The sequence below is a fragment of the Manis javanica genome, chromosome X (genome assembly GCF_040802235.1).
Source record: "Manis javanica isolate MJ-LG chromosome X, MJ_LKY, whole genome shotgun sequence".
Lineage (NCBI taxonomy): Eukaryota > Metazoa > Chordata > Mammalia > Pholidota > Manidae > Manis > Manis javanica.
In genome coordinates this window covers 108,460,180-108,475,377 of record NC_133174.1, presented here as the reverse complement: position 1 = coordinate 108,475,377, position 15,198 = coordinate 108,460,180, and the positions used below count along the sequence as shown (strand labels likewise).

The window sequence follows — 15,198 nt, the reverse complement described above, 5'->3', positions numbered from 1 at the left end:
ATCCTAAATCAAAGGATTTCTTATGCAAAAGGTAGATAGCAAGTACTTGGTCTCTCTTTTAGAATGAAAAATTCAAAACAGCAACTCCTTAATGGCAATACCATTTTGAAGTCTACTTTTAAAATACTATACACAAAAAATTGTATTTTTTGAATCATAAGCTACAATGGGTTAAATTAATATTTGTTATGTTTTAGAACTAAGCCTCCCCAAGCAAATAACAATGATATTGTTTTTGCTTAAAAATACATGAAAGTATCTTTAAATAAAGCTTATTTTATATTCTTATTAATATTATTCTTTCCTTTGTGTATTTACAAAGAATCTGGTGTGCCACCTTCTGGCAACTGAGTGAAATTATGCATCTCTACACAAGTCAATATTCTTTATTTTAACTTTTAAAATATATATGTATTTCTTAGCCTGTATTACATTTAAGCTAGCCATATAAATAAATCTACAGCAAAGTCTGAAATAAAGTAACATTTCCTTAGTGATTATTTTTTTAAAATCAAGCTTTATACATGCTTCCTGTGATTTTTGCATGGTTACCAATATGTCTCCTGAATTCTACAGTATATATGAAATTGATTTTTGTACACCGCTTCACAGTCACATATGAAAACAACAGGCTTACTATTTTAATGAATAAAGAACAGCAGTAAATAAAGGAAAAGAAAGGTCTCTTACCAATAAGCCCATTTTTCTCTTAAGGTTTGAACTCTCATCATTTGTCATGTTCTTGTGGATCCCTCTCTCATCAAATTCTCTGGAGTTTTAAAGTTGAGAGCAGTGATGCACAGCTAGGCTCTGCTACATAGTAGCGCACCCCAGTGCATCTGTCTGGTATAACACTTCAGTTGTAGCTCACAAAAGCAGAAAAAGGCTTTATATATTCAAAAACCTATGCACGGCACACCTTCTCTTGATAGGAAATGGTAGTTAGCAGGTTTGAACTATTTATGTTTCATATCTTTAGTCCTGATCAGATATGAAGATCAGAACCACATGAATCTTGAGCTTAGTTGCAGTAAACTGAACAGTAACCAAGTTCATCTTTAGCATAGAAATGGAGGCAAATACTAACACCAGGAGATCCGACTTTGAAAAAAACACGTTCACCTAAAAGTAACCTTATTTTTTTTCATTTTATTTATTTGCTTTTTTATTTTTTTATCAAAGTATCCTTGATATACAACCTTATGTTGGTTTCAAATACACAACACAGTGCTTCAACAGTTACCTGTATTATTAAATCCTTACCCCCTCTAGCGCAGTCACTACCTATCAGAAAGTAACCTTATTTTTTAAGGGTCATTGTCCTGTTATTTGTCATATTACCTTAAATCTTTATTACCTTTAACTCTTTCCTCTTTTGTTCCCCTAGCAGCAAGTCATTAAGTCTTATCCTTTATTCTTTATCAATTTCCAGGTATCAAACCCCTACTGTTTGTTTAACAAATGAGTTACTTCAAAAAATACATAGAACTAGTCTCTTTGTATCTCCCATCTTCAATCTATCAATCACACTGCTTCTAGATGACTCTCTTAAAATACAATAGTGATATAAATTAAGCATTTAATAAGTATTTTATTCAACAAGTATTTGTTAGAATTTGCTATATGCCAGGTAGGTCCTCTGCTAGGTAATATGGATGTAAAGGTGAACAAGACACACTCTTTTCCTCTCAGGAAGCTCCTACTTGAGTGAGGGAAGTAAACATGTAGTCTGACAGCACAAAATATGGTGTAGAGGCTTTAGTAGTATATGCCCAGGACTCTACAGTAGAAGAACAGTGAAGATCATGTTACAACTGAGGCTGAAGAACTCACCCGGTAGACTCTAGCAGAAATAGTCTGTGCAGACACACAGAGACTGGAAGGAGTACAACATAATGGGAGGACTGGGAATGTTTTCTATATGATGGGAAGGAGTTCAGGGTACAGAGGGTTGAGGGGAGTGGATTTTAAGGTACAGAAAACACATCACAAAAGACTTCACGTGCTAGTGAAAAGGTTTGGATATTATCCTGAGAGGTCTGAGAAGCCATCTGGTGAATGAGAGGATCACTCAAGGAATTAATCAAGCCACTGTGCTCTCAGCAGTGAGAACTCACCACAAGCTGGCGAACCGAGTCTTGCAGTTCACTGTCATAGGATCCCCTAACACCAACTTCCCATTCTCCATCTCACAAGCTTGCTTTGTTCTTTGAGAGCCCTTTGCTCCAGAGGTCCTCCTACATGAAATCTCTTCCCCTTTCCACTTTTCTGAACTCAATCCATCCTCTTGGATCCAGCTGAAATTCTATTATTTTCTGTGATGTCTTTCATGATGATTTGAGTCTACAGTTGATAAATGTTCCTCCATTACAGAGACCATGCATTTTTCCTTATGTTTAGCACACATTGCTCAAGAAACCTTCTTGACCCTTTGCCTATAAAGTGAACGAAGATAGTGAGGAGATGACACTAAGGCAAAAGTCAGAGCCTGAGGGTAAGTGGCCTAAGAAAACTCACCTTCCCAGACTTGACAGCACTCATTAATCTCAGTAATTGCCTTCACCATTCCCAAGACCAAAAGGGAAAGGGTATGAATTGTGGAGAGAACTAGATCTGTACTGGGCAGCAATTTTGCATTACTATATAACATTGTTGGTTGTAAATATCACAGCTCCAGTTTGAAAATTTCAGAGAATTGATGAGAACAGGATACCAACAGAAGAGCTAAATGCTGGAGCTGTATCTTTGGAAAAGAAGAGCTGTAAGGTGGAGATGAGGGGGACTTGTGATTATCTTTTACTACTTGCAGTAAACTAAGAGAATTCACCTAAAGTTCCATACAGTAAACAAAAAGATTCATGAAAACCACAGAAGAGATGGGAGAGTGAAGGCCGGGGATTGGATCCAAAAGATTTAGAATATCATGAGGTTTTAAGGGAGAAAATGCAAGTGTAAGAAAGGGGTGTGTTAAAAAAGGGATAATACTGTTAGCTGGGAGATTAATGTAGGACACAGAGCTTCACCAGAGAAACGTGTCCTGAAATATAAATATTCAGTGTCCTCTCCCCGTGGAACCACACCCCATTATGCACAGTGTCACATACCCAAACAAGCTTTCACTGATGTTGGCATTTAAAACTTTGTTTTGTCTCATCCTTTTTATGCATGCATAATCTCTTAGAGTTATGCAATGATGCAAAAACCATGGTGCTTGCTTGTACGGAGACAATAAAAAAATCTTTTCATCTTATTCAGTCATTATGTGTTAAAGGGGGTTAAGAGCCAATAATTCAAAAAGCTGTTAATGCTTGAAAATATTCTCTCAATGACTTAAAAATGTCTCAGATAAAAGCTGTCCACACCTTTCTTTTTTCTTGAGGGCAAAAACTGACCACTTTCCTTTTCACTAACTTGTAAGGAAAAAATTCAAATACAGGAAGAAAATGGAGAACATGACTTTGGATATGTGCCACACTTTTTACAGGAAATCTTCAAAAATGGGCAGTACTTAGGGGACATAAAAATGTTTTAATCTACTGGGTGTTCAGAAGAATTTTTTGAACTATGTATCAATGGTACCACAGATTTTAAAACAAAGAGAAAAGTCAGACCATTTCCTCATTTAGTTTTATGGAAAAGAGAACAATTGCCAGAGTACTTCCCTCAGGCCTGGCAGAAAAGAAGCAACAATCATTTTATATTATACTTTGAACCAGAATAGGTACTTATCCAAATTCACATGAACTAGTCCTAGTTCACTGTAAAAGGAGAAAAGAGGGGAAGAACTACCTCCTGATCGTCTACAGTAAGCCTTTTATTTTATTAGTGATTTTGATAACAGGGTCTCTATTAATCTAGTATAAATAATTCACTTACATTTTATTTAAAATAGCATATCATGTGATCTCATCCACAGCGGTACCTCTCCTTTCTTCTGGTGTATGTAAGATGGCTCAGAGCAGGATGAGTTAAGTATTTCATAGTTTTCTGTTGTACAGAAATATCCTTGGATGACAGACTTTTGGAACCACGGACCTAAAGAAGGGATGGTCAGGGGTATTTATACGGGAAGCAATTGGTTATATTCCTACAGCCCAGAAGTTACTATTTCAGGTGAATTATCACATTCCAGTTTTATTACCACTCAATCTAATGGGAAAGGTGGGGTCAAAGGGGAGAAAATGAATGGAAGTGCCTTTTCCTGCTACTGAAAACTCTTCCTGTACTATTATTGGATTAGGAAAGATGGCAAAGGAAATAAAAGGCCAGTTTCATAACCTCCCATTCCTACCTGAATGAATCATAACCCTCTTACATATCCCTAAAATGTTAACAAAACTCAGATCATACCACTACAAATGATTGATGGTAATTTATACTTACGTCAAACTGCCTAATGGATATCAACTATTCAAGGTTGACTATGAAATACAGCAACTCATATTTCACTAACCTAACTCTTAGATCAATTACTATTTAATAGTCATAGTGCGAATCTAAAAGGGACTAAGATACACATGACAGAGCACTGAGAAAAAAAGGAATTTGTACCATGTTTGGAAACCAAGAAACAAGCTAAATGACATTCCACAAACAGAAGGGCAGGCATATGGACTTAATGAGGAAGTAAGAATATTTCTACTTATCGACTACTTTTCAATCTAATTTTCCTATCTCAGATACTCCATGAAGTATTTTACTTGCTTGAAGTGTCAGGTGATAGAAGAATTTCAAGTAAGAAAGTTTATTATACCTTTTAATCTGTAAAAGTCTCATGTTCATTTTCACTGTGGCCCTAAAGTAGGCAATGCAGGTGTTAACATTCCCATTTCACCAGTGAAGAAGCAGTTACTAAATAACTTGGCTCAAAGGACAAAGCTGCTGAGAGAACTGGAAAACAAGAATCCAGGTCCCCTGACACCTAATTCAGTGTTTACTACTCACCTCTGTATTTGCTTTAGGGAAAAAAACCCCACAAATACGACTCTCAACACCACTGAAAAGGGAGAAAGTTCTTCTCACAATGATCATGAGGAAGTAAAAGGCCAGAGGAAGGGAAGAATGGGTCACAGAAGACCTCTTAGCTTCACATAGTATGCTATATGATTAAAGTTGCAGAATGATCAACCTATACCTATGCCATAAATTCATCCCAATGCCAATTCACAGAGCTTTGTTTTATCCCTCAATGAGCAATTTCTTGGCAGAGATCTCCTCTGTGCCATATTCTCTCATGCCTCAGCAGTTTGGCATATGACATCCTCTACACTTGAGATTCCCTGCCCTCCTGTGTACGAAGCAAATTTCTAGACATACTTAAGTGTCCAAGCATATCTTCTTCCATGAACCCTCCCTTCACATCTCTTAGTGGACTCCAGGGCTAGGTATTCTAAGTTCCCATGGCACTTTGAATATTATAGCTCCTGTCATTTTGGATAATAATTGTTTCTATAAACTAGACTCATAAACTCCTGAGAGTTGCAGGTGGGCCTTCCTCATGGTTTTACTATACCTAACTCAGAGCTTGGATGGATGGAGGGGTGAACAGCTCAGTAAGTGAATGGCTGAACTGAACTGAGCAAAGGAAATGCTTAGGAATACGGAAGGGAAATGCCAATTATCATTTGTCTAAGTCATGATAGTAAGGCGCAAAGCTAGAAACGGAAGAAATGTGTTTCACCAGTTTGTCACCATCTAGACCAATGAACACTGAAATAAAAAACACCATCTCCTAAAAACAATCATTTCTACAGACTGCTAACTCAGAAGGATAAAAAGCATATTGTTTGGACTATTTGAACCTATTAAATTATTGTAACCAGTGATGATGAAAGAGTAAACTGCAAAATCCAATTTTGACAATAACTGCTCCACTAGATTGAACAAAAAAATAAAATTGTGAATTCAATCAAGCAAGCCACTGCACATCACCAATACCTAGTAACACAAATGGTACGGTGAACAGACAAGAGTAAAATACACAAATAAAGCACAGGAGAGCCCAATGCTAACAAGCCCTAGTAACATCCAAAATAGAGAAAATATGCATATTTGATTAAAGACTGATAAATCTTCTATTCTACTATGAGAACTATAATTTAGGCCTCAGGAAATATCTCAAATCCCTTTCTTACCCCATTTCCTGGTTTCTGCCTTTGTGCAAGTGAACAGGGAAGAAAGAGCAAGTATATTAATATAATGAAAACTATAAAAAATAAAAGACATTGGGGTTCCCCATAGGGAAGAGTCGATTCAAAATAGAGAATAGGGAGAGGGGAGGGAGGCTCCTCCAACTGTGAGGGCCAACTGATGCAGATCATTAACCACTATCTTAGGGAGTGTTCTTGGGTATGGTTAGAAAGGCTGGAGCTTTTTATTTACACAAAAGTAAGGTGGTCTTATAAAAGAGAGCTGTGTTTTGCTAATACTGGACTTGAATTTTGTTGCTGAGATATAGAAACGTAGCGTATAAGTCCCTACACGCTGGCTGGAAATACAAGAGTCATAAAGCCTCTAAGATTCTCAGTCCTAAAGACAAGATTGACTGGGAAGCCACAGAGATAATCAGGCAGCTAGGGAGATGGACAACTAAGAGTTAAAGGAAGAAGTTCCAGAACAAAGGAAAAAAAAAAAGGAGCAAAAAATAGGATTCTGTATTAACCAGTCATGCAAAAGCCAAGCATGAACTTCACACCCCATCATTTTTAATAAAAAATTTAGAATTAATTGTGCCTTCCTTATTGCTTTTATCATCTCAATCTTCTAGTCAAAGCCTTCTATGACTCCATTTCTTGTGTGGATATATTTGTCGACTCCACTTGCAAGGGCCTCATCCCCAGCACCACCTTGTTTATTCAACTTCATTTCTCATTATAGGCTGTCCCAGATTTACACACAATTGGAAAACACAGAACTCCTTTACCCAGAACTGCCATGGGAGCTATAATAAAAAAGAAAAGAAAATGCAGCTTACAGTTTCTGTGGATTTAAAGAGGGGAACATATAAAAACGATATGGGGGAGGGAGGCAGAGTGGGAAGGGAAATTAGCAAAGGCTTTCCCTGACCCAAAATATCTTCTACAATGCCAGCTCAATCCAACAAACTTGCTCTCCAATGCTTGCACCTTAGCTTTCCCAACGTCCACCTCATTGTTTGCTGTGTACTACTGCCAGGAAATCTAGCAATTACAGGTTCATTTAAGCTAAAAAAGAAGCCTTTTAAAAATTATAAGTACAGCTGCCAGGATGACTCGGCTATTCTCCTGTTGGTGTGAATTAGTTCAGTCAAGTTTCTTCAAAAAGCAAAGAGCTGTTGCCCTCAGGGAATGGAAAAGGCTGCCAGGGAGATAGAGCCTTTTGGAATCCTTGCAATCTTGGGTGGGGTGCTATTTGAAGGAAGCTGGTGGGTGGGGCTAGGGGTAGAGAAACTACATCTAGAGGGAGAGAAAGAGAAACTGAGATACAGGAAAGGGTGTAGAAAGGGTCATAGGAGAAAAAGAAGCTCAGCTTCCTCTATTACTCAATGTCTTCTAGCCCAGAATCCACCATGCCTTTCCTAACCCACCCCACCAAGCCCTGGAGCTCAGGATAGTACTATCATGGGATATATCAGCTATATATGTACGTTAAATACAACATTTTGTGCTTGGCTAGAAACCTCACTATCATGTATATGAGGTACCATGTACAAACAAATGATTTGTAAATAAACCTTTAGAATACATGCCGTTGTTGGGTTGGAAACTACTTGTATTTTTCAACATACACCTTCTGACCCCTACACACACACACACACACACACACATACCCTAGTTAGGCTGGTCTCTTCTCTGTTTTGAGATGTTAGATGTTTTTTTCTGTCACAATCCATTCAACTCATAAAACATTCCCCCTGCCTAGACTGGGGCCACTCCTCTGTTCACCTAAGTTCTGCTGGTTCTTAAGTCCCAAATTAAGCTCTTCCTTTTTGACGCCTAATTTGATTTCTCTAACACTCACCAAATTCCCTCTTTTCTGAACTCATGTAGGACTTACTACACATTGTTCTTCTTCAGCCATATCTGGGATCACCTCAAATTCTGAAATGAAGACTGTAAGGTAACTTTCTCCAAGCAGAAGCCATTCATCCACCTAAACAATTAATAAGCACCTACTTTGTAACAAGTGTTATGTACATTCGGAACCATGTAAGCCCAGTTCCCCAGCCCTCAAGGTGGTCACAGCCCCCAGGGAATATCAAGTACAGTTACAATCCTACAGGCAAGTCACTACAGTGGAGTTTTGCTCAAGTTGGTAGGAATGCTCATGGACAGCCTCAACTGGGCTAGGTCAGGACATTTTCAGGGAAAGTTTCAGACATGACACCTGAGCTGAGTGTTTAAGAACAAGCAGGAATATATCAGGCAGTCAGGTGAGACAGAGGGGATGGTGGGGAAAGGCAGAGGCAAAATAGTTAAGGCACAGTTATAATCATGACAACATAAAGTCATAAACTAAAGCAGTAGTAGTGAGGGATATTCGAAAGATTTTTAGGAGACAGAATGGACAGGACTTACTGACTGGAGATGGTGATAATGGCTAACATTTGTTGATGACTTCCCATGTGCCCAGCAGTGTTATAAATGCTTTACTCATTTAATGATCAACTCATTTAATCTTTACTATGACCTCAATGTATTAATATCCCCACTTTACAGAAGAGAAACTAAGGCATAGAAAAATCAAAAGACGTGACTCAAGTTATACAGTGAATAAATATGGGAACTGGAATTTGATCCCAGGTAGTCTTGCTCCAGAGTTTTGCACTACTTAAGTCCTACAGTACATTATCTTTAAATATGAGGTTGTTAGGGAGGGGGGAGCCCAGGATGACTGCAAAGTTTATGAGAGAGAAAAAGGTAGAGGCAGAAAGGGCCACAGTATATGGAACTTGACTACACTGTCTGTTGCATTTATTAATTACTTCTGCTCCTTGTTTCCAATGTCAAAAACAAATTTTTCAGTACATTTTCTCCCTATATATTCTAGTATTTTCTTCAATGGTACTTGTAATCCAACAGGTACCTAGTCTTGACCTTAGTCTGTCTGTTCTCAGTTTTAGAACTTGGCACATTCAGCCTCTTCCTAGAGTATTTATAGATATGGCTTACTTCCTTTATTAGGGTGAAAGTATCCAAGGCATCTCATTCACCTTAGATGAACAGCAGCTAGGACCCATTGTGTACTCAATAAAAATTAATTGGCTTGAACGTAGACTATAGCATTTCTTAGTTTTCTATTCTTCAGTCATGTGTGAATTAACCTTCATCTGCCATATCTCAGTACTACCTTCATTATTTATTCATTTTCTTTAAATCAACCCTTTCAAATTTACCTTTATCTTAAAAGGAAAACTTTCCACTTAGTACTGCAAATGGTAAACTGCTGTAACTTACTATAATGGAAAAGCAACTATAAAAACAGATAGATAACTCCTAAAACAAGAAATGCTTATATACAACCTAACACATCATCTTATTCCCCACACAGTGCCATACTCACCACACTGTGGGGTAGGGTTTTTTTCTTCCTATTGAAGTGAAATTCATGTAAAACTAACAATTTTAAATTGAAGAATTCAGTGGCCCTTAGTGAATTCCTAATGTTGGGCAACCACTACCTCTACCTTTTCCCAAAATAATTTCATCACCACAAAATAAAAACCCATATCCATTTAGCAGTTGCTCTTTACTCTCCCCTCTACACAGGCCCTGGAAACCTCCAACATGCATTCTGTCTCTATGGATTTATCTGTTTTGCTATTTCACATAAATGGAATAATACACTAAGTGATCCTTTGTGCCAAGCTTCTTTCACCGGGCATAATGTTTTGGAGGTTCATCCACAATGTAGTGTATCACTGTCTTCTAGCCCAGAATCCACCATGCCAAATCCTGTTTATGGCTAAATATATCATTGTAGGTATAGATCATGATTTGTTTACTCATTCGTCCACTCATGGACATTTGAGTGGCTTCTACCTTTTGCCTCTGGTGAGTAGTGCTGCTGCGAACATGTACGCACATATACTGTTTGAGTACCTGTTTTCAATTCAGGAGTGGAATTTCTGGGTCATACAGTAGCTCTATGTCTAACTTTTTGAGAGACCTCTGGGGTAGGTTTTCTACAGCACTCTGTGTGTTTCAAAATAACACATGAGATTGGAAGAATGTGTGTTTCCAAACATATGACATGTAAAGATAGAAATTCATTCTCATCGTGCTTATGAAAATGCAAATTTCAAATAATTTCCATCATATTTGTGTGATGGTTGTTTTCTTTCAAGTTGGTCCTTTTCATCAAAAACAGATGGCTCATGGAATCACTAAATTAGGTCTTCATATCTGAAGATACATGACTGACTTCATCAAAATCATGCCTGCATATTAGCATTTCCATGACAGTCTGGCACCTTTACATTTTAAAAATTCCACTTTATCCACTGATCCATGTTAATTGAACAAGAAGAGAAAAACTAAACAAAAAATAGAGCACAGGACTGATTCCAATTCACAATTACATATACTATAAATACTTTGTATATTTAAAGGTTACCATATTACAGATGACAGGTTTTGCTCTCCCTAAAAAGACTGCAGACACACATTCTTGGGCATGCCTGAGCACTGTACCCAGTATGCAGCTGGTCTGGATGGGATATTTTAACCTGCTCTAATCTTGACTTCAGCAACAATATCCATGAAACTACAAGTGTGACACACTAGGCTTTTTCATTTTTTTTTCCAATAAGCATTAAGACAAATAAGAAAACCACTCAAATTGAAAGTGTAAGCCTGGGTACTGCCAGGAGCCTTTATTCTTCAGAAAACACCCATCTATTAGGAGCTATTTTTTAAAGCTGCACATGCTATGCTCACATATTTCGTGTGCCAAGCAAACCGGAGGTTCCCATCTTGCCTTCAAACTGACAAGTCAAAAGTACAGAGCTCATCACAATGAAATTTAAAACTGAAGAAGGGCTTTCTAATAAACCTGAAGACTTAGATCTCTTGACTTCTTAAGAGAAAGGTGAAGTATCTGTGGTGGGCGTCTTGCAGAATCCAAACTGTGAAGACAAGTGCTTTGAGGACACAGTCACTTGTACTTTGCAACATCTTCCACTGGGAGATGCACTCATCCTGTGATCTACAGATCACTCTGTGTTCAAAGAGCATCCATCTCTAATTTAAGAGTGTGCTACATTTCTTCCTGTAGTCAGCCATGTCACTGCCCAGCAGGTCCCACACCCACTGACACACTATCAACTGACAAATGGGAGAGGGCAATTTAAAAAAAAATAATTTCCCTTTTTCAATATGGAGATCATCATAGAGAATCTTCCGATCTACTCTTGATCTAAGGTGAAAGCATTTAACCAATTTTTCACATGCAGCTATCTGTGGGTATACACAAAAATAGAATATACCTGAAAAGCTGCATAAAAACTAGTATTTCCTATCTTGAAAACTTTCATTGCCACAGACCGTGCACACATGAGGGGATTTCAATTTTTTAGAAAATCAACAAAAATCTGTCCTCAGGCCAAATATTCTGAAAATAAGGCTAAGACAAAATTATTTGAGAATAAATGTAAAGATAAAATATGATAATATATGTAAAGTGCTTAGCACAAGGCCCATTTGTGTCACAGCAATTTAACAAATGGCGGCTTAGATTCTTCAAGATCAGGTGGCTCTCCTTGGAACTCAACCACAAATCCTCAGGCCACAATTAAATTATAATCATTAGGACTCCCATAATCCCTATGTTAGCACCCAGCATGTTCTGCTCCATCTAATAGTTCTATGTATTTATATAACTGTTTTATTAGGTTGTAAGTACCCCTGAAGGCTCCTTAAAGGTTTTAAAATAAAATGTGACTTAAAAATTAAAAACATGGCAGAGAAAACTATTTAATAAATTCAAGTAATTGCACTTTACTTTTGTATGATGCCCTACTAATTACAAAGCACTTTCATGTCCTCAATTTCATTAATTTATGATCTTTTATTATCTCTGCCTCACCAAGAAGGAAATTTGAGACCCAGGGAGGGCAAGTGATAGCTTGTAAAAGACAAAGCTGGAATTAGAAACAGAGATTATCCCAGCAAATAGAGAGAGAAGGGAAGAAGTGTAGCAACTAACAGTGAAGGTGTGGCCCACAGAGAGAACAGAGAGACAAGTACCCAGGTACACATGCAAACTGTTCCATGGGAAGAACACTTTAACTTTATGGTGTCTTAAGACATTTCCCTAAAGGATATTCGAAATGTGTAGCCTTTTTGCAACTAACTTTTTCAAGTACAGGCACAGTGGTATCATCTCTTAAGAACTACCTTGCAAGCGATGCATGGCGGCTCATAGAATTAGTTGTTACATGTCTAGGCCTAATCAGGAGAGAGAACCCACACAGTAATTTGAACTGGGATAGTTTCACATAAGGAATTATTCAGCATGACAGGGGACTGGAATAACAGGGAATTGGAGCAATGGGCAATAAGAGAATTCTAAACAATACAGGAATCACAGATATCAGGAACAACTACTACCCTTAGAACTGAGATAGAGTACCCAAGGAAGAGCTCCCTCCCCCAGGGGTGAGAAACAGAGTTTAAGTGTCCAAGGAAGTGTCCCCAACCCAGGCCAAGATCCAGGCCTTATTTAGAGAGGGCACAGCTGTGGCTCCCTGATGGGCAGAGAAGATGCTGTGGTACTTGTTTTCTGGAATTTGCCAGAAACTTGCCCCCTGGAACTTTTCAGAATCTACCTTTTAGAACATGCCCAAAATGCATCCCCTGGAAAGTGTTTTTCCAGAAGCGCCCGACGACAAAACTGTCTGAGGGGAGGGCACCTTCTAGACGGTCCTGAGCACTAGAGAAGATGCCCGAGTTGCAGATACTGAGCAGGCACACAAGAAACAGGAAGCAAAACCCTATCCTCCTGGTTTGCCTTTCTAGCACCCTCCACTAATAAAACTTCAACACCAGGGGTAAAGGCAACAAATATTTGAATGTCAGAGGTCTATGCTCAAAAAGGGTGAATTTGAAGCTGGAGGTCAGTAAATCAATAACTGGCACATTGGTTAACATATAAATACCATTAGCTATAAGTTTACCAAGTCCACATTACGGACAGATTCGCTGAGATAAGAATTATATAGCTGTATTTCATTGATTCTGTTACTTCAGACTACATAAAAGCATGTATGCATACAAGCTCATATCCATTTACGAGTTTGTAATTAGGTAAATTTGCTTTCACAAAATTATGAAGGCAAAACTGTTAGACTTCTTACTTAGATAACATATCCTGCTAGGGTGCTGGAGAAGAGAACCTTAAAAAGACAAAGAGGTCAAATCACCTCTCCATCTGGAAGCCAGATTGGACAATGATACACAATGAATGTGTTACATGAAGGGCAATATATTGTAGCTATGGTATTATTCCTCAAAATAGTGATTTTCATGTTAAAGTGGTATTTATTGTCAAAGTGTTTTCATAGCTGCTAACTCATTTTAACCTTGTGAGATAGAGTTAGCTCCATTTGATGCATAGGAACATAAACCACAGATGCCAAAAACTAATCAGTTAACCTAAGTTCACATAGCTATTTGCTGTTGCCCTTCTCCAACACAGAGCTACTCTCAGGGTCTCAAGTTCACTTATCTATTTGGCCATACAAATGCATCCAAGGGGATCTTTCAGGCTATAACCAATCCCTATCAGAAAGAATCCCAACGTATCACTCAAAATTGTGGGTGCTTTTCTGCTGCAACCTTCTCTCCTGCCCCAGCCTCCTAAAATTGATACAAAATAAGCTTAATTTCATTTTACTTTGATTAAAAGTATATTTGAGGCATCTTGCAACATCCAAAGATTACATTGTCATTAGTTAGGGATGAGTATAAAGGTAAAGTTACACTCCAACAGCTTTCAAGGGAGTATTTTCCCATGCTTTTGGATTTTGTGGACCAGTGAAATTTCAAAAACATCTTGGGGCCCTACAAAGGGTAGCCAAGTTTATTTTGCAAAGTAAGACTATTTTCAAAGGCAACTATAAATTCATGACCTCTTTTATCTACAATTTCAAAATCCAAACAATTGGAAATCAAATGCCCCCCCCCCCCACGCCTATTTTTTTCTTGCCTGTAACTCATTTGGCAGCAAAATCTAAATTGACCTGAACTCATCTGGCAATTAAGCCTGACCTGAAAGAACATGAGGCCATCCACAGGCTTTTTATATTTCACTTAGTACAAATATATTTACATTTCAATGCAGAAATATCACTGAAACTCATTTTGGGGTATCAACTCAGCCCTTGCTGGGGCTATTATGTAATATAGGGTACATACACTTGATTGCCCATCCAAAATCCAGAAAGAACCTGAATTCTGAAACTCATCTTCCCTTAAGGCTTTCTGATAATCAGAGTACACAACTCCTTATTACTATAATTTCATTAAAGAAAGGACATTTTAATAATCAAAAGATGAAGGAAAATTTCAGAATAAGTGATGATCCCTTATACTTAATAGATTGAGCTTTCTGCAAGAAAAATCACTAAGTTGTTTTATTACATTACTTCAGACCTGTAACAATACCATAACAGACCAGCTTCCATGTACTAACTGGCATCTGGGAACCACTGCCATAAGACGACACTATACTCAGATGGCTTCATGCTCAAAAGATGATCTTTGGAATCTTTTTGTAGTCTGGAGCAGGACTATAATTCTAGGACAGAAACAAGTTAAGCCATTCTATTACTGCTGTAGACCATAGATAAATGATATTTACGTAGCAAAAGAGCCAGGGGTCATGTGGAACCCATCCAACAACAGAATTTAAAATTTTCCCCCTTAAACTGACTACAATGAGCAGATCAGAAGGTGCCTGCATCTCTGGTCCAAATCTAACTAAAAAGGTTCTTTGATTTTTAAAGAACTGATAAAACTGAATGGACATGTATACACAAGAGTAAATTTAGAAAATCTAAAGATGTATCCTGATTGTTAAAAAACTGGGCAAGCAAGAGGAAAACTCACCAGTAAACCACCTTGCAGTAAAAAATAAAAAGCATAAGAATATTATGGCTTTTTCAGAATACTTATTTTTGAGCACTGCTTATTCCCTGAATGGTTTCACATATACCAAAAC

At 37.8% G+C, this 15,198-nt stretch overlaps 1 protein-coding gene across 3 annotated transcripts in view; it reads right to left on the bottom strand.

The window, feature by feature from the left end:
- The window catches only part of KLHL13 (kelch like family member 13), a 203,595-nt gene that overhangs the window by 74,376 nt on the left and 114,021 nt on the right, over positions 1 to 15,198 (bottom strand). Inside the window, exon 1 of one of the 3 annotated variants that reach the window (XM_017656621.3) lies at positions 691 to 973. The exons of the other annotated variants lie outside the window; for them this stretch is intronic. Coding sequence (XP_017512110.1) covers positions 691 to 731 — 41 coding nt within the window. The 5' untranslated portion in view covers positions 732 to 973. Of the gene's footprint in view, positions 1 to 690; positions 974 to 15,198 lie in introns of those variants that run through there. 3 annotated transcript variants of the gene reach the window in all.